At 44.3% G+C, this 20,151-nt stretch overlaps 1 protein-coding gene across 20 annotated transcripts in view; it reads right to left on the reverse strand.

Annotated features, from left to right (window-relative positions):
• KALRN (kalirin RhoGEF kinase) overlaps positions 1-20,151 on the reverse strand; it is a 687,608-nt gene that overhangs the window by 223,676 nt on the left and 443,781 nt on the right. For all 20 annotated transcript variants that reach the window (XM_054551360.2, XM_054551365.2, XM_054551362.2 and 17 more), the window contains exons 28-33: positions 17,078-17,170; positions 11,647-11,758; positions 9,072-9,262; positions 8,532-8,633; positions 7,089-7,231; positions 3,564-3,666 (exon numbers count right to left, since the gene is read on the reverse strand). In XM_054551360.2, the coding sequence (XP_054407335.2) occupies positions 3,564-3,666; positions 7,089-7,231; positions 8,532-8,633; positions 9,072-9,262; positions 11,647-11,758; positions 17,078-17,170 (744 nt within the window). The remainder of the gene's footprint in view (positions 1-3,563; positions 3,667-7,088; positions 7,232-8,531; positions 8,634-9,071; positions 9,263-11,646; positions 11,759-17,077; positions 17,171-20,151) is intronic.

Here is a 20,151-nt window from a genome sequence, read left to right on the forward strand (position 1 = left end):
CCATTTTATGTAGAAATTACATACTACAGTAAATCCAGATGAAGGCAACCTGGATGTGGAAGCATCTGAAAAATATATAAATATAAGGAACAGACACAGAAACTGAGGACTTCTAATCAGAGATGATTTGGAGAGAAGATATGACAAGCATCTGTCAACACTTAAAGGCTTAAGGGCTGCCACTGGCAAAATGTGGTACAATTTGAGCATTAAAATTAATAGGTGATGGCAACAGACTATAACTAATTAAATAATAAAATAACCCATGAGCCAATGCTAACAGCAAATATCCAAACCTTAGATTCTAAGGGCTAGCAGATGGAAAAGAGAGTAAAGTTCTTTTTATAGAGAGGTGAGTTGAAGCTACATCACTTTAGGTCTAGTACAGAGAAGAACCTGCTGAAAGTTAATAAACAATAAAACCACAGGGCACAACTAGCTCAAGCATTTTCAAAGATCCTCACAGTCTGCCAAATAATTGTGCAGTCTTATTCATAGTATCTAAACCTTTGCTTCCCCTCTAGTAAGAGTGGGAATTAACCTTTACTGAATGTCTAATGGTTATCAAGCAAATATTTTAGGTAATCTTTCCAATGACTTAGTGAGATAGGTATTATTATCTTTGCTTTACAGAAAAACAAAGGTGCAGTAACCTATACAATGTGACACAGAGTGTCAGAGCTGGGATTTGAACCTAGGTGTATCGAACTCCTTCCACCACACCACAGCATACGTAACACACATGGAGTGGCTGGAGGAGACCCTGGAGCCACCACAGCTCCTCAAGTTGGTGTGTCATGGCTCTTTAATGGTTATGCGTTCCTCATCTACTCAGCCAGAGAGGGAAACTATTACTGTCATTCCTCTGGATTGTAAGAGGAAGACTGGGGCATTTTTCTAGAAGTCTACTGTTAGCTGAGTCTGAATTGGGTGAGATGTCTCCACCCCCTCCCCTCCCACAGCGCCCTTGTTTGCCCTTCTGTTGAATATGAGTCAGTTTACCTGAATCAGTCGACTTTGTTATCTTCCTCTTTTTCAGAGACTGTTCATCTGACCACTTAGAAATCAGGGTTCCCTGGCCACCTAGTAAAGTTAGGGGAAAATCTGACACTGCTGATAACATCTACAAGTTGAAACACACCAATGAGTGATTTAACGGAAGAAGGAAAGTGCAGTCACAGAGGACACATGGCTGCTCTGTTATCACTGTTTTGTGTTAGAAGAGTAAGAACATTTAAATTACAGTGCATAGTCCTAGACTGATCTTCCCCTTATTTTGAAAGTGTGACTATGTCTAAGGAATTTTCTAGGTTTTGTGTACAGACATAACATAGAATCTCCTGACCTGCTCATGTCTCCTAAGGCCAGAGAAGGTAGTTGGGATTTGATCTTTCTTTAGCATATTTAAAAATACAATGTTCATATATCTGTCTGCTTTCAGACCACTGGCTTTAGCTGCCTCTTAATCCTGGAGTTTCCTGAGACCAGTCATTTTGCCCCCTCTATTTATTTATTCCACAAGTATCTCCTGAGCCTCTCTGTGCGGCATGTCAGGAGTACGGCAATGAAACAGACAGACACAGCTCTTGCCTTCATCGGGGCTCAATGACCTGGCTATTGAGACAGACATGAAACAAAAAATTACATAAGTAGAGATTCACACTCAACAAATAGTCCACATCTCTCTACAGCATCCAGCACAGAGCTTGGCACACGATGGGTGCTTCTACATGAATATGTGAGCACTGTTTCTGTGAAATATGCAGAAAAACTGACCAGCTGAGTTCATCCTGGCATCAGGAATTCAACGCTTTGACTTTCAGAGTGGGGAAAAACATGAAAAATCAGGAGATCTGTGTTCTAGTTCCTGCCTTCTCATTAACTACTATAATTGTCTTGGGTGAGTCACTTAGTTTCTCTGAACCTGCTTCCTTACTTGTAGAATAAAATCTAAGTACCAGGACCCCTCATTAATAGTAAAATGGCTGCCATCAAAGGTCTTCTAGTCCAGCCCCACATACCTTGCCAGAAAGACAAGGAATAGCTGGAGCTGAGGTCTTCCTAAAACAAATGGCTCTAGCATAGCGGTCTGTGTCAAAGTCAGAGCTGCTGGGAAGATGGATTAGCAGCTGGAAGGGATGAATTCCCTGGACCATGACACTAATAATCTATGTCTGAACATGGGAAACACTGCACTTGACTTACCACCCACTGACTGTTTAAAGAGGAACACTTTTTATACACTAGGAACACTAGGTTATATTTCTAGACAACAGGTCAGAGGAGACAGGAAATTACAGAAATGGTTTTTCGTTGTATGTTTTCACAAGTGGAAAAAAAACTAATTTTCCATCCACTCTGATAGTCAGTAGAAAACGGCTTAAAGACTTGAGGGCAGTTGTCAGAATTACCTTGAATGACCTTGAGCACTAGTCTAAAGCATGATTAGGGTGATTTGGCACCATAATTTCAGCAGGTTCAGGGCACAGTCCCCACACTAAGGTCTCAATGGTTTTTTTTCTCCCAGCAAGAAAAAATAGGAAAAATCCTAATGAATGCAGATCATCTTTAAAAGAAATACCTATAACTTAGAAAACTAAGATGAAGCAATGACACAGCCGGCTGTCTGAGCCCGAAGGAGCAGGCCAAAATACTAGGTCTGGATAAACTAGGGACAAATAGTCTTTGGAAACCCAGAACTTCATTAATAAGATCACTAACAGGCAGCAAAAGATCATTTCATACTCTTTGAATTCTAGAGTAAGCAAATGAGAGTAGGCTCAGACATGGACCCTTTCTTCCCCCTGCTACAAATTCCGGCGGTTGCATTCCTCACCTAGCTGGGGCAGATACACAGAGCCTTTGCTATAGTTTCTTTTCTTTTGCTTTCCCATCAGAGCTACTAACTTTTGCTTACTTGCTCCAAAATGTTAGAAAGCAAGTGGCCAGGCTTTCTCACACAACTACACCCTTTGTATACCACTTCCTGGTCCTCCTGTCTCTCAGCAACTGAGCCCCAATAATCTGGCCAGAGGAAAGCATCATTTCCACTAGAGTCCCTTTGGATAACAGGCTGCTACCAAACAGCATCTCTGTGGCCATTTCCCAAACCTTTAATCTTGGTCTAACTTTGAGATGAGCTCTTCTCAAATCACTGTAAATTTGAGCCAATCACAGACACTAAGGTCTCAGGACACTATCCCAACTCAGCCTCCCTGAGATCCATCCTCCCAGAAGGCAGAGCAGCCTAAGAAGCCCAGGTGGGGCGTCTCAGAAAGAGAAGAAACCTAGACTCCCTCTCTGCTCAGCCTTCCCACTTCTGTTAAACTCTCCCAGTGTGAGAGGTCAGCCTGAACCACCGCAGTCTTCTATCCCCTCAGACCAGATCTCGTGCTGGGACATGCCTCCTCCAGCCCTGTTCTTTCCCCCTTGGCTGGCACAAAGAGACAACTGGCTCCTGAAGGTAGGATCCATAGTGAGAGAAATTCTCTAGGGGTACCTCTCCAGGGGTGGTTGAGCCATCAAGAAGTCTCAGGGGAAGGAAGGTTAGGACTCTGTCCTACCTTGTCACTGTCCACTGTGTTCTGAGAGGTCCTAGAAGCAATGGAGATGGTGTCTGGTTGGCTGCTCCCATCCCCCTGGCTGTCAATATCCTCCACTCCATCCCTGCAGGAAGAAGAGAAAAAAAACAGGGGTGGGGGTGGGGGGAACCACTGTGGGTTTAGAGCACACAAGGATTTCCGGTTGGGTGGGCAGAGCAGCGCCTCAGCACTTTCTAGCAGGGATTTGTCTAAAATTATCCTGCTAAAGAGAGTGGCCCTATGTGATTTTCAGTGATGTCACTTCTTACACTTAGTAAACACATAATCACTATGTTGATAACTAAATGCAAAATGACCCCCTTCCCCAAAACTCCTCCAGCCCATGCTGCAGAGGGGGTATATGTATATGTGAATATATATATATATATATATATATATATATATATATATATACACACTTGGGAATGGGTCTATAACAGGCAGTAGGAAGATATATATCCTACTTAGAGCCTAGGCTTCTATCCGGGTGATTAGGTCATTTTAATAATCCCAAATTCAGGGTATTCAAGTTATTGTACATGCTGTAATTAAGATGAGGGTTCGTTTACAGCTGGCCTATAAAGAAAACAGAAGTGATAAGATTTCTTTCTTTTTCTTTTTTCTTTTTTTTCTTTTTTTTTTTTTGAGATGGAGTCTCATTCTGTCACCCAGGCTGGAGTGCAGTGGCGTGATCTTAGCTCACTGCAACCTTCGCCTCAAGTGATCCTTCTGCCTCAGCCTCCCAAGTAGCTGGGTTTCCAGGCGCCTGCCATCACGCCCAACTAATTTTTGTATTTTTTTATGGAGACGGGGTTTCACCATGTTGGCCATGATGGTCTCAAAACTCCTGACCTCAGGTGATCTGCCCGCCTCGGCATCCCAAAGTGCTGAGATTACAGGTGTGAGCCACTGCACCCGGCCAAGATTTCTTTTAAACTTGAGTTTCTTCTGTTCAAGAAAACAGATTGAGTGGAATATTGTCTCCAGGGGATATTATCTTTGGGAAATTCCTGATATTGGACCTTCAACTCCTGGGTGTGGAGAAGGAATTTGTTGCCTTCATCTGGCTGGGTTTTGGGGATCTCATGCATGTTCATAATGATTTCTTATCAGTACAGAAGGCCAAGGCATATTCTCAAAGACTGGTGAACAGTCACAGGTTCCACAGCAGCTTTGGAGCCAGCTGTGCTTCTGTGTGTCAGCTAAGGCTGTCTCCAGAGTGCACTCCTGGCATTTAGACCCCTTCCTGGGCCCTGGACCACACAGCTGTCCCCACTCCCATGTTCTTTCAGCTCTCCAGCTGTAGAACTGCACCCCGATCCTGTACCGAGCCCACAGCCATGGCCAAGAGGGATTGGATGTCTGGAAACTGATGAAGGCTGCAAGGTCTGTGCCAAGAAAAGCTGGGGGAGATGTGGGGTTGGAGTTGGGTGAATTAGCACAGGAAATGACAGCTCTTCCCAAGGTGGCTTTTATAAAAGACACCCTGATGCTGCTTGTGGAGAAGTAATGGCATCAGGGGACAGGGAATCTGAAAGCCTGAGAATCCTACCACATGAACAAAGTGCCACAAATAACGAATTCACCTCAGAGGGTCTAAATGATTGCACTCTGGTGTATGTGTGAATGTATGTGGATGTGTGTGTGTATGCAAGTACCAATGCATGGGCACATGTATACACACAATGTCTATTCATCATAAAAAGTATTTTCTCCCACCCAGAACACTTCTAAGTCAACTGTTCTCTCACCATCATTTGTGGGCTTGGGAAATGCCAATTTATTTTAATAACATAAGCCACACATTCATAGGAAGGAAAATCTGCTGTAAAAAGAATTTATGTGACGCATTTCAAAACCAAAAATAAAGGACTTTCAGATCATCTGTTGTTTTGGATTATCTGGGGCAGCGCTCCCCACCATGTGTAGACAGTTGAGAGCTGGCTGTACTTTCTGCTTCCCGCTATTCTGGCCCATGGTGGGCCCTTCTGGTCCACTCCAGATGAAGCCACTTCCAGGGCATGTGGGGAGCCCACCTAGGAGTGTGGGTAGTATTCCCCAACCAGTGAACTCCTCTATAAACTGTCCCCATATCCAGGAATCCAAGATAATGGAATTATAGACTGCTTGGTTATTCTCTGCAGAGTATGCCAAGGTTTCTCACCCACCCATCACAGGACAAGAGAAAAGGTGGGAGCAGAGAAAAGGTGGGGGCATTTCCAAGATATGCCTTTCCCATGTTCTAGAAATGCTCAAACTCTCCTACTATAGGAAAAAGGGGCTACGTCAGGGTAAATAAGTCTAGTCAGCCTCACCTGAGTATCCTCTTTCACTATGATCCTAGACCATCATTTCTTTGTAATTGTTTCCTTTCTAATTTCTTTATTAAAGTAGGGATTCCCTGAGGCATGGCCTGTCTCCACTGCTAGACTTTAGTCCACCCCCCTCCTTACCTGGACTCTGGACATAGATAACTGACATCAAAATGACCCCTTCCCCAGAGCAGTTATAATTCGTCCATGCAGCACTGAGGAGGTGAACTTATCCTGGTCATGCAGGTCTTGGGGCTTCTGTCCCATGGAGATTTCTCTACCTTAGTCACACCCTTCTTTTGGCTACCACCTCACTCAGGACCAATGCTGCTGCTGCTTCATAGGCCCTGAAATGGCTCCCTACCCTGCTTGTCCTGGTTGGTGCCTAAGGGTCAACTAAATCCTCCAGATTTATTCCATTCAGGTACAGGGGAGGAGGGAAGAACCTGTTATCACCAATGACCATCCCTGCTAGAACCCCGTTTTTTTTTTCTTCAAAATGTATGTGAAGTTTTTGTATGCTTTCTTTGGAACTGTCCCCCAAAAGAGTCATTATAAGTGTAGGTGTCACATGGAGACTTGGGGAAGAAATACTTAAGAAGTCATCCACGGGTTTAGGGGAAACTGGGATTCAGAAGTGTCCAGAAAGATACAAGAAATAAGTCCTCTTCTGCCCAATGACATTGCTTATCATAGGTGAATGAAGGTGAGGTCTCTGTGGGGGTTGCAGTAAGAGCTGCAATGAAACCACCACTCCACACATTACAGTACACAAAGCCCTTTCACTATCCAACCAGTCCAGAGAGTTCCTCCACTCTAGGGCTCATCTAAAGTCCCCTTTATGCTAAATTCTTATAGCATTTATGATCCCTGTAGGTGGTTCTTCTGGTCTATTTCATGTGTGAGACATGGCTATTAGATGGCTCTTAAAGGAATCGACTCATCTTACACTTCCTTTTATCTTGTAGCACCTAGCAGAGTGTTTATCAAACAAGAGGTGCTCAGTGAAGCCCTGCTGAATTTGACACTAGTGAGATGCTTAAAGATCAGATGACTCATCCTAGGTGGAACTCACAGGCCTTCCTGGGGAGTGCCACCTGCAGGGCACATCTCCCTTCAGAAGCAAAGATTCATTCCATTCCCGCACCCAGAAGCCTGTGAGGCAGGCAGTGCTGGAGGGAGAGGCGCTGGTTACCTCTTACTATTGTTCCTCTGTTTGGCTGGTGTTTTGGGGAGCTGAAGTGGCTCCTTTAAAGCTCCTTTCAGGTGAATGATCCTTTCTTGAATCACTTCTCGAATGTTCTTGATCCACTCCTGCTTGGTTTCAATGTTGGAGGCCTAGAGTGCCACAGGGAGAAAGACTGAGAACCCCAACTCCCAACACCTTGCCAAAAACAGTTCTCAACCCTCCTGCAGTCTTCATCTGTTATTTTCAAGGATTCCAAATGTCTGGGGAGTTTATTTCTCATTTCATACTTATGACTCTTCAATACCAGAAACAGGCTTCTCCAACTCCCAGAACAGTGCTCTGACGTCAAGACTCAATGCAGAATTAGTTGTATGGGAGTAATTGTCAAAGTATTTCATAACTCATAAGGCACTGACCAATCCTGATATCTGCCCTGGAGGTGGAACAGTATCTGGAAGTTCCCCCTGGGACAGGGATTAACACCTGTGTTGCTAGATCCTGGGGAGGTCTAGTGGGCACTGGAAGGGGCAGCATCTACTTCTCAATCAGTATGGATATATGTCAGGATGTTCACCTAGCATGGCTCCACAGACTTGTACCGACTAGAAGTCAGTCCTGGGTTTGTGGCAAGCTCTGTTAACTAAAGGCACTGCTATCATTTTATGATGATCCCATTTGTCCTGGTAGATTTTTTTTTCTGGTAATTCTGCCTCACAACAGGTAGCAGCTATGCTGGCAGTTCAGAGTGAACACGTGTGAAGCTTTTTTCAGGGTTGGACCATCTTTTCCTTGGTGATGGGCACTTTCCTGACAAGCAAATGACTGCTGGGAGCTCCATCAACTGCATGATCGCTGCTCAGACAGGCTAACATCACTGCTGTGCCCCAGAGAGCTGCAATGACTCCTCAAGGCTGTCCTCTGGTGAAAGGCCCCCTCTTGACACTTCTCTCCATCAGCATGGTCTCCATGCTAATGTGATTTACTAGGGGTTCAAGAATGTAGGTTCCCAGGGAATAAGGTCCATATCTTATACATAGTTATCCCCCACCACACTAGGCACTATACCTTTTACACAGAAGCTATTTAGGAAAAAATGTCAAATGAATGTGGAGCAAACCAAGGTGCCTTTTGTCAAAGGCTCAATTGTTCTTGCCACTTGAAGGAAGAGATATGGACAGAGCACAGTTTAAGTGGGCCTTGCTGAGCTGGCCCCGCAAGCCACTCCCTGCTTTCTTCCCTCTTGGTAACACATGTGCATGCACTTGAGGAGATCATGCATCTTTGAGATTCTGGGTCTACTTTCATGATAGAATTTGCTTCTCAATGCCCATGTGATGCTGCCATTCCCAAGAGAGGAGCCTCTGGGCCTTAGCTTTTAGGCATCACTTGCCCACCCCCACTTCTATTACCCCCAACCCTAGTTTGTGCCTAGCAGAAAGCAGTACTTACTTTCAGCACTGTTTTATTGTCTGAGGATGGGGTGCGCCCAGACCACAAGGCAAATTTGCAGGGATCGCCCTCCACGTGCTCGGTCACACCCAGCTCTGAGGTCTGTAGACAGGAAATGCCTGTGAGAGGCGGGGAAGGGGAGGGCAGTGGGGAAACTTAGGGCTGGGGTGGGAAGGGAAAGGCAACAAAGAGGAGAGGACCGAGGGAGGGGCTTCTGTCAATCAAACTTTAACAGATTGGATATTCTGTTCATCTACCCAGAATGGAAGGACCTACAGGCACGTGCCTGATTAGCAGGTACCAGGGAGGGAAGGTGAAGAGGGAGGTGCTAAAAGCAAACAGAAAGAAGAACTGTGAACTCTACAATGCAGACTTGGGAGGTGAGTGGGGTGCTTTCCAAATAGGAGACATTTTCATTTGTCCAGGATGGTCTTGGTGTGGAGGCTGGGGAGGAGATGAGATGAGTGTGTCCAGATCCCTTCCTGCCCATGGATTCTATGAAAGCAGGGAGTCTTGTCTTACCCCACCTGCCCCACCTACCAGTAGCTTGTTCTTGTAAACATATTTCGTGTGTCCTGAAGAATCTTTGATCTCCTTGCTAAAAACCAAGGAGATCTCAAAGAGGAACAAGTGCCGCTCCCGCCCCTTCCGGATCAGCGACTTCGGGTCCCACACTTGAAAGGCATCCTGGAGAATCAACTCCCCCTGCACATCCAAGTTCTCGTCGAACCCTGAAAAACATCCATTTCCACCCTGTGGAGTTTCTCTACTGCCATGGTCAGGGGGCCATGTTCCACTCCCCTCTTGGAGAAAGGCCTCTCTTATTGTTAGTCCTCAGTTCCTGAAGGGTTTTTCTCTCTCTGCCAACTCCAGAGACTGCTGAACACTTCCATAGACATCTCTGAGAATTGCAATTAGATCTCTCCTGTCCCCTTCCTGCACCATGTCTTTTATATACATAATCAATATTAGTGGAATCTCCTGCAAAGGTCCTATGCAACCTCACATCTTCACACACCCACAGTTGGCCTCCTGCAAGGGCAAATCCCATAGCTCCTTTGTCCTCCACAACTTTCTACTGTTCCTGACTTGCAGCTATGAGTGGGGCTGAGGACAAACACTGCCTGACTGAGTGTCTTCAGCTCCTCTTTATTTGTCATTCATTACCTTAATTCTTCTTCTTCTTCTTCATTTTTTATTTTTATTTTTGCAGTGGCATGATCATGGGTCACTGCAGCCTTGAACTCCCAGGTTCAAGTGATCCTCCCAGCTTAGCTTCCCAAGTAGCTGGGTCTATAGGTACATGCCACCATGCCCAGGTAATTTTTGTATTTTTCGTAGAGACAAGGTCTCCCTATGTTGCCCAGGCTGGTCTTGAGCTCAGGTGATCCTCCCACCTTGGCCTCCCAAAGTGCTAGGATTATAGGCATAAGCCACTATGCCTGGCCTACCTTAATTCTTATATTCCATTTCTAGAATTCCTCCCTTTGATTACTTTGCACAAGCCTTCAACAGTTTATATTTACACCACTTTAAGTTTTTAAGAGAGGCTCTCAAACTTTAGTGTGCATTAGGATCACCTGGAGAGCTTGTGAAAACACAGATTACTGCCCACCCTCCAACCTCCCCAGATATTCTGATTCAGTAGGTGTGGAGTGAGTCCATGAATGTGCACTTCTGACAAGCTCCCAGGTGCTGTTGCTGCTGCTGGTAAACAGACCATGCATGGAGTAGCTGGATCCAGAGCATAGGTCAGGGACAGACTGGAGGAACTGGGTACTTGCAGGTACTTCCAGGGTGGGGTGGAGGGGAAGGTACAAACAGAGAGGAACGGAGTGGAGAAACTGTCAACAGGAATACATTGAGATGGTTCCTGCTCAGCCTAGGGAAAATAGCCAGGGCTCCTTTGCTCTAAGAATTGAGGCTTCTGGTGCTAAGGATGGTCCAGGAAGTATGGAGACCATATCAAGTCTCCCAAGGTGGTGTTGGTGGTATTGGCGGAGTAGGACGGAGTGCAGAAGAGAAAAAACAGCCCACGTGTTTACATATTTGCAACAGACTATACACATTTCCTTTAGCACCCATTAAAAATGTTAAGTCTTTTTTGTTTGTTTTTGTTTTTTGAGATGAAGTCTCACTCTATTGTCCAGGCTGGAGTGCAGTGGTGTGATCTCGGCTCATGGCCACCTCTGCCTCCTGGGTTCAAGCGATTCTCACACCTCAGCCTCCCAAGTAGCTGAGATTACAGGCATGCACCACCACACCTGGCTAATTTTTGTATTTTTAGTAGAGACGGGGTTTCGCCATGTTGGCCAGGCTGGTCTCGAACTCCTGACCTCAGGTGATCCACCCACCTTGGCCTCCCAAAAAAATGTTAAATCTTAACTCATCTAACAAATTCCACCCCAGTATGGCTGCTCTGCCCACTCATTCTGCAGTGTTAAGACCACTTTATTGGAATCTTACTCTACAGGTTTCTGGTCCCAAGAAGATAGTTTCAGCTGACTGAAGTCTTATCAGAGTTGTTTGGCTGGACTTACTAACCTTCTAGGAGGACAAAATGCTGGTTGCATAAGAATGTGAATGTATTTAACGCCACCGAACTGTACATTCAAAAATGGTTAAAATGGTAAATTTATGTTATACATATTATGTATATTTTACCATAATAACAAAAAAAGAGCATAAGGCTGAAGACGGTATGTTTTGTGTGTATGTGTGTCTGTGTGTGTTTATGTGATCAGGATTTCTATTCATTGTGATTACTAAGGCAATGTAATGCAGATGCTATGCAGACTAACAAGACTGCTGTAGGTCGGAGGCTCTAGCACACCAAGAGTGAGGATGATGGCCTGTCCTGGACTATCTCATGGGCAGCAACATGTCCAATAACCTCCAGTGGCTTAGGCCTTGGTCCTTCCTAGAAGCAGGGTGCTAGCCAAGTTGGTCCTTGTGGAGCCCCTCTCACATGGCAAGGGCCTATGTAACTACTTGTCATTTCTTCTCTCCTCCAGCCTTGCACCTTGTCTAACTTCATGCCACTTCCCTCCCATGATGCAAGCTCCCCCGTGTCAAGGAAGAGAGGAGGCTTCCCCAGTGCTGGGAGGACAGCTACCTTCCAGCATGCTGACATGCATGGCATCATTGGCTTTCTTTGGGACACTGAGCATCACCTCCAGGCCATCCTTGAGCTCTCCTTTCCCTTCTTCACAGCAAGTTAAAAGTTCCTGGGGAAAAAAAAGTCCGGACACAATTAGGGCCATCTCCCCCAGCTTCCTCCCACCACCTAACCCAGCAAGGAAATTATAGACCAGCTTCGCTCTCTGTAATGGTTCCCTCTGAGCTATAAAGAAAGTGAGGTGGGGTAAAAGGGGTTATCTCCAAGAATTCAACCACTATTTTTCTCCCACACTGAGCATTCTCAGCCCAATCTAGCCCAAACTAACTCAATCCAACCCAACTCCCAAATGGCTTGACCTGTAAGTCAGCAACTGAGGCATTCTCTGCCCTCTTAGAGAAGGGACTACTCTGGCAAAGCATATGAACAGAGGTGCAGTATTGTATAACCCAATAAAGAGAATAAAGAGAAGAATGAGGAGGATAAAGGGAAGATAAAGAGTGTGCTATGCAGCACCCATGTATCCCTGCATGCTTACTGCTGACACCACTTTTATTTACAAGCCCCTACAGCCTGAATGCTGACTTCCATCCTACTGGGAACAACCTGAGGTTGGAGACTTAATAGGCTTATGACATCCCAGAGTCATAAAATATTTTTAGATCATATGGATCAAGAGTTCCTAATCTGGGGCCAATAGATGGGCTTCTAGGCTATTTCATTGTCAGATGAGGTAAGTGCGATTAAGAGAGATGAAGTGATTTTCCTCAGGTTATATAACTCAGTGGAGGCTATGCAGGGGCTGGAATCCAGGTCTCCTGAATCCAAGTCTGGCACTTTATCCACCACATCAACCCTGTCTCTCCTATATTCTGTCCCCCATTGAGGCTTCCAGGGGCAATACCCTCTTTCTTTTACCTCTTGGGGAGCTGGGGAGTGTGTCCTTTCTTTTGTATTTCCTCATTGGAGACTCAGTCATCACCATCCCCATAAAAGATATATAGTATCTGGTTAGTGGAGAAAAGATCATTTCCAACTATCTTGAGAATCATAAGACCACTTGGAATGATTTTTGCCCAAACTAGAAGGATGTTGGCTTTTCATTTTTCCTATCAGGGTCACTGTATCTTGCTCACTTTGACACTGAGAAGGGAATGGTTAAGCAACAGATCTGCAAACCATACTCTCTCCTCGAGGGGGCAGGGGATGCATGTTGAGCGGAGGTGCCTTTCCCAGAAATAAAGAAGCTCACCAGATCAAATCTTGTAAACACGTTAATGACAGACCTCTTGACAAATAACCTAATGGTACTTGCTAGCAAGAGAGGACTTATCTAGGAAATGCTTTTAATAGAATAAATCTGGTCTGTCTAGGGCTTCTTATGGTAAACAATCCTAGAATCTGTGGCTTTAGAGGCATGGCTCTCTGGAAGGTGTCACATAAGCTATGCAACTATCTAAGTAAAAAGGGAATATCTTTCATGACCAATTGGCTCTCTTCAGGGCAAGTGATACAATGTGGCGTACATAATTTACAGACCTTGTAGATCAATCTGGCTGCAGCACGTCCTGGCTGCAAGAAAGTCTTGGAGCTGCACTGGTGGTCCTGGCTCTTTCCCGTTTCACCTCTGCCTTGGAATTACTTGTATCCTTGAAATTTTTAGTCAAGCTTTATACTTGGTAAGATATCTAATTAGTGAGAGTTTGATCTAAAAATCCAATCCTTATTGTTATCTTGGATACATTCCCATAGGAATAAGGGAGCTTTGAGTGTCCAAAGAAGAGGTGCGCCCCCTAGAGCACATGTTTGGGAGGGAGAAGTGATCAGTGCTCAGCTCTGCCCTTGGTTCCAGTCAGTATAATGTCATCCTTGTTCAGAAAGTGGTATTTACTTCTGCCAACCTAAAGTTCTCAGATTCTCCCACCCCTTTCCTTATTTTAACCTTCTCAATCTTATTTTCATAAATCATCAAAAAAAAATCCTGAGGCAAAACATAACAGAAAAAACAAGAAATATGTTTCAGTTTGTGACAGAAAACACGAATTAGTTTAATCCCCCCCTGCCCAAAACAATTTAGCAAGTCTACCAATCTACCAGCTGGGCCAATAAATTTTCCCTGATCCTTGCTATACTCTAGGATGAGGAGAAGGCTCCACATTTAATTTAGGATCCTTTTGTAAAGCCACAGCAGATTTACCTGAAGAATATTGAGCACTCTGACATAAAGTTTCTACTTTCACGCCATACCTAAAGTGATGAACCCAGAGGATACTGATAATTAAATATACATTTATTTGAAATAAAACTGACTTTATGAAAATAAATTCCATATTATTTATTTATAGTAAAAGCTCAGCAAACTGTTTTTCTCTTACTCAGCAGGCACTCTGCCACCAGCACATTTAAAAAAGACCAAAACTATCTTCTTCTTTTTTTTGAGACAGAGTCTCCCTCTGTCACCCAGGCTGGAGTGCAGTGGCGTGATCTCAGCTCACGCAACCTCCACCTCCTGGGTTCAAGCAATTCTCCTGTCTCAGCCTCCCAAGTAGCTGGGACTACAGGTACAAGCCACCATGCCTGGGTAATTTTTATATTTTCAGTAGAGACGGAGTTTCACCATATTGGTCAGGCTGGTCTCAAACTCCTGACCTCAAGTGATCCACCTGCCTTGGACACCCAAAATGCTGGGATTATAGGCGTGAGCCACTGTGCCCAGCCTATTTTCTTAAAAAAATAATAATAATGTTATGACTTCCTCACAATCAAATTCCTGCCACTTTATTTTCCCACTTCTTAGCTACCTCTATAGGCACTTCTTCTTAAAACACTCAATTCCAGAACAAAGGTCCAGAGCCCATCCCTTCAACTGCCTACAGCAAAACACAAGCCTATTCCATCCTCAACTTCCCTCCCTTGTCTATGCCACATAATTCATCCTAGGGGGCTTACACCTTACAGGGTTAAAGGGAGAGGTAAAAAGCTATATTTCTTTTAGAACTTCATCTTGATTTAAGACACTGGCAGTGTGGATAGTTGAGTCAGCATTGGTTTGTCTTTCTTTCCTTTCGTTTTTCCTTTTTAAATTCACAACCCCACCAATTCCTGAACAACCTTTGGGTGGGAAACATACATTCAAAACCATAAAAATCAATTTTTTAAAGTCTATTAGCACAAGAAAAATAATTTTATTTTTTATTTTATTCATTTATTTTTTTTGAGATAGAGTCTCGCCCTGTTGCCCAAGGTGTAGTGCAGTGGCATGATATTGGCTCACTGCAGCCTCTGCCTCCAAGGCTCAAGCAATTCTCATGCCTCAGCCTCCTCAGTAGCTGGGATTACAGGCATATGCCACCATGCCCAGCTAATTTTTTGTAGAGACGGGGTTTCGCCATGCTGGCCAGGCTGGTCTTTAACTCTTGACCTCAAGCAATCCACCTGCCTTGGCCTCCCAAAGTGCTGGGATTACAGGCATGAGCCACCATGCCTGATCATGAAAAATAATTTTAAAAGGCCAAGCATTAAGTGGGATAGGAAAGAAGAAGATGATTATACACATAATCTGGGCTAAGGAGATTCTACTGTAAGCAACCACAAAATTCAATGCTAACTTTCTAATAGCCACAGGTAAAGAATGGCCTAAGCATCTGTCATTTAAAGATAGAAAGTATACCCATTTTTCAGGAGAGAGGATTCCCTACACCCCTGTCCTGAGATCTCACAAGAATTTCTTGTGAGTCTCCATATAAGAAATTTCAAAAAACAAAGAAGGGAAAGCAGTTCTGTCAGGACAGCTGGGGTGGCTGCACAGTTTTTTCTCACACTAGTCCTCAGGAAAGGCTGAGGGTGTGATGTCCAGTTGTAACACTTTAAGCCATTTCTGCAGGGTTGGATGGCTGGAGTCCTGGAAGCAGATGCCTGTAGCCTCTTCTTGGAGATGAGGAAGGAGAAGAATTGCAGGGATGAGGCTGAAGGGAAATGATGTGGCACGGCCCCACTCTGACTCAGAGGACAGAAAACCCTACCAGGGCACAGGCTCCTGCACCTTCACTGCACTGCTGCCCCCACGCCTCTCATATCATGGAACCCCAAGTGCTAAGCCAGGGAGATTCCATGGGCTGGGAATGGTGGACTCACTCCAGTGTGACTAGAATGGTGGATTTAAAATTAGACTGGTTTTCAGGTTCAGTGAAATGAGATTATGCAAGTTTTTGCAGGCATTTCTAAACATGAGCTGAATTACATCAGATTTTCTCTGAAATTACACAATGTACTTATAACATGTCCCCTACTATCCCTTTATCTTTCCATTAAAGGAGCAACTAGCAGGATATTTCGAATGAGGGAAAACTCTACCCCTAAACTTTAGAAATTAATATAGATGGGGGTTATTTAACTACTTGTGTCAATTCCCCAGGCTTTCTGTGGAAATGACATTATTTTCAATGTATCAATGCATTCTTATATGAGAAGGGTAAACCCAAATTACTTAGTGTTTTGCATATTTGGTTATTTAACTTTTAAAGAAAAGATATTGAAGGAAAATCTAAATCTCTTGATTGGCTCCAGAAGAACCCCTAACATGCGAGAACCTACAGATATAAGAATACCCTTGTGTTTTAATATGTACCCTTTGACTATTTTCCCTCAAAATCCTCATTGTCTTGACAAACACAGACAATGGTAGGTGCCACCCTGGCCTCGACTACCCATGTAAACTGGCACTGCCCTTAGGACTCTGACCTTTCATTTATTTATTAATTATTATTCTTATTTTTTTGAGACTGTCTCTCACTCTGTCACCCAGGCTGGAGTTCAGTGACACGATCTCGGATCACTGCAACCTCTGCCTCCTGGGTTCAAGTGATTCTCTTGCCTCAGCCTCCCAAATAACTGGGATTACAGGTGCACACCACCACGCCTGGCTAATTTTTTGTATTTTTAGTAGAGATGGAGTTTTGCCATGTTGGCCAGGCTGGTCTCAAACTCCTGGGCCCAAATGATCTGCCCACCTCAGCCTCCCAAAGTGCTGGCATTATAGGCATGAGCCACTGTGCCTGGCAAGACTCTGACTCTTGATTTCATCAAAAGCAGGGGCAACCAGGAGGAATCTGCTTCTGTAAGGAGGGACAAGAAAGCCTCTAAGAGCCAGTCAGTGCCTGAGAAGACAATTGCTAAAAGTTGTGCAGTGGTAGGTAGATGAGAAAATAGTCACAACTTATTCCTGCTCCCTTTTCTCCCCCTTCTGCCTTAAAATAGGCATCTGGATTTCCATGGGATAGGACAGCAATGCCAGTGTGGGCTGAAGTTCTGCTCTAGGTAGAAGAAAGGTCTTCAGGTGGAAGCATTCCCATCCTTAGGGGCCAAAGCTGGGACTCCCTTGCCCCAGGCAGTAGGCAGTGGAAGGAGATGTAGAGGGGAGGGGAGGTACCTTCAGGAGCAGTTGATATTTGGTGATCCTTTGGACAGGCTTAATTAGGTAGGAAGAGATGGAGTTGGCCAGACCATGCCGCTGCTGTATCTCCTGCAGGGATGAGAACAATGCGCAATTAGACACAGAGGGGTGTGTGCATGTGTGTGAACTCTGAGAGGAGAGAGGCAGAGGTCAGAAGAGAGGAAGAAAAAGAAAAAGGTAGACAAGTATGAGAACATGTTCTTTGATGGGGAGAGGGGAGTAAAAAGAGAAACAAAAGAGACCAAGATGCACATAGAGAGAAAATAGGAGAGAGAGTAAAAAGGGAGAAGGATTCCCTAGGGAAAGAAGCAGGTGTGTGAAACAAATAGAAATTGAGCAAAAATGGAGAAAAAGAACAGTAGAAAAGAGAGCAATAAGGTAAATAACAGAGCGGAGGGTAAGGAGAGATGAAGTAGGAGTAAAAGGAAATCAGTTCCAAAAAGGGGAGATGAGAGTACAGGGAAGGCAGAGAATGAGGCTCTGACTTCTATTCTGATGGCTCCTGAGGAGTGTTTCCCTGCCCTCAGTCTCCTTAAAATAGCACAAGGATATATCTCCTTTATTAATATCATCCTTCTCTTTAAATTTAACACATCCCAACTTAGGGTCATGACTTTATTTCTTATAAATGTTTCATTGTGATAAATAGCACCTCCTTCATTCTTCAGGTCTCCTAAGCTAGAAACCATGGAGTCAATTTTAATCATTTCTCCTCTGTTATCCCTGGTGACAAATCTTTCCTTTCCATTTCCAGGGACATCACCCTCATCACTCATTCCCAGGCTAGCGCCATGGCCTCCAACTGCTGTTTGTGCTTCTAGTCTCTCCTTTTAATCTACTCTCTATCCTACCTCCAAAATGATTTTCTATTCCCCAAAGTCTAGGGGTTATAAGGGTCAGAGAAAGGTACATTTTTGTCCCTGCCCTCAAAAAGCTTACAGTCTAGATGAGAATACTCAATGCACATGAACTACAGATCAACAAAGGACAATAGAGGAAATAGTACAGCCAATAAAAATTGAGAGATTACTGGGGTTGGAGGTGGCCAGGTGGTTAGTAGAGATAAGGCCTCAACCTCGCCTGGGGCTAAGAGGTGAGGTGGGCAGGGGTGGGTGGGTTAAGTAAAAGGTTGGAGGAATGACACTCACTTACATCAAACACAAAATGTATCGGCAGAAATAATCATTGTGTGTTTAGATGATGATGAGGACCACGACTGAATGGTACAGAGGATGCACACCCACCTTCTATAAGAAGTGAAAAATACAGTTAGATATGCAAGGTTGGGTCATTGATGGGTTTGAGTTAGAAAAGAGTTAGGATATGATGGTAAGTTTTTCAATGGTAAAGCATCACAGATCTTAAAGAGAAAAAAAAGGCGGGGCATGGTGGCTTACGCCTGTAATCCCAGCACTTTGGGAGGCTGAGGTGGGAGGATCACTTGCATCCAGTAGTTCAAGACCAGCCTGGGCAACATGGCCAGATCCCATCTCTACAAAAAATACAAAAATTAGCTGGGTATGGTGGCACATGCCTGTAGTCCCAGCTACTTGGGAGGCTGAGGTGGGAGGATTACTTGAGCCCAGGAGGTCAAGGCTGCAGTGAGCTATGATCACACCACTGCATTCAGCCTGGATGACAGAGAGAGACCCTGTCTCAAAACAAACAAACAAAAAAAACAACAAAAGAGAGAAAAATCACATGATGAAAGTAATGCTTCAGAAAGAGTAATATATATCTAATAGCAACACGGGGGTAAATCTTGGAGAAATAGAGACAGAAAGACAAGTTATGAGGCTATTGCAAAAGCCCGGGTGTGTAGATCTGAAGTTACCACATGATCCAGCAATTCAAGTTCTAGGTATATACTCAAGAGAAATAAAAAATATATATCTATGCATGAAAAACCCAAATATCCATGAATCAATAAATAGAAAAACAAAATGTAGAATATTCATGCAATGGAATATTATTTGGACATAAAAAGAAATGAAGTTCTGATGCATGAAACAACACAGATGAACTCTGAAAACATTATGCTAAGTGAAAGAAGCCAGTCACAGAAGCCCATGTATTATGACTCAATTTTTATGAAATGTCCGGGCAAGGCAGATCTATCTGTAGAGACAAAAAGTAGATCATTGGTTGCTTGTGGGTTGGGGTTTGTGGTGGAGAGCTGGGGGGTGATGGCTAAAGGATATAGGGTTGCTTTGTGAGGTGATAAAAGCACCCTAAAATTGACTGTAGCGATGGTTGCACATATGTGTGAGCACACACACAAAAACACTGAATTCATACTTTAAATGGGCGAAATATGTGATATCTGAAATCATCTCTCAATAAAGCTGTTATTTTAAAATAGGTCCAGGTATGCAACGTAGGGCATGCCCTAAGCTAGAATTAGTGAGAATAAAGCACTGGGAAGAATAAAAGAAATATTTTAAAGATGGACTAGATAGGACTTGTTATGGGGCTATGAAGAAGGGTGGAGGAGAGATAATAATAATTTTAAAAATTATTCCATTGCCTATCAGAAATGATTTCTATCCCAGAAAGTAGTAATTTTGTCACCATTTGCCTCTTTCCCAGAGGTGTGTAGTTACAAGACTTGTTTGAGGATGATGGGCAAAACAGCTGCAGCTTGACTCTCTTCAGGCAACTGAACCTTGTGAGTTTATCTGGGAGCTTTGGCAAGAAAGCACAAGCAACAATGCACCTTTGACACTCTTCCCTCTCTGATGAAAAGCCCAGCTTGAGGAAGGCTGCATGTGGAGCAGAGAGGGAGGGACCTACATCAGTCAAACCAAGCTTAGACATCACACCCATGCTGTTCTCACATTTAGGGTCAAACATTCTGGATCGGCCGTGCGCGGTGGCTCACGCCTGTAGTCCCAGCACTTTGGGAGGCCGAGGTGGGTGGATCACGAGGTCAGGAGATCAAGACCATCCTGGCTAACACGGTGAAACCCTGTCTCTACTAGAAATACAAAAAATTAGCCGGGCATGGTAGCGGGTGCCTGTAGTCCCAGCTACTCGGGAGGCTGAGGCGG

This window comes from Pongo abelii, chromosome 2 (assembly GCF_028885655.2).
Source record: "Pongo abelii isolate AG06213 chromosome 2, NHGRI_mPonAbe1-v2.0_pri, whole genome shotgun sequence".
Taxonomy (NCBI): Eukaryota; Metazoa; Chordata; class Mammalia; order Primates; family Hominidae; genus Pongo; species Pongo abelii.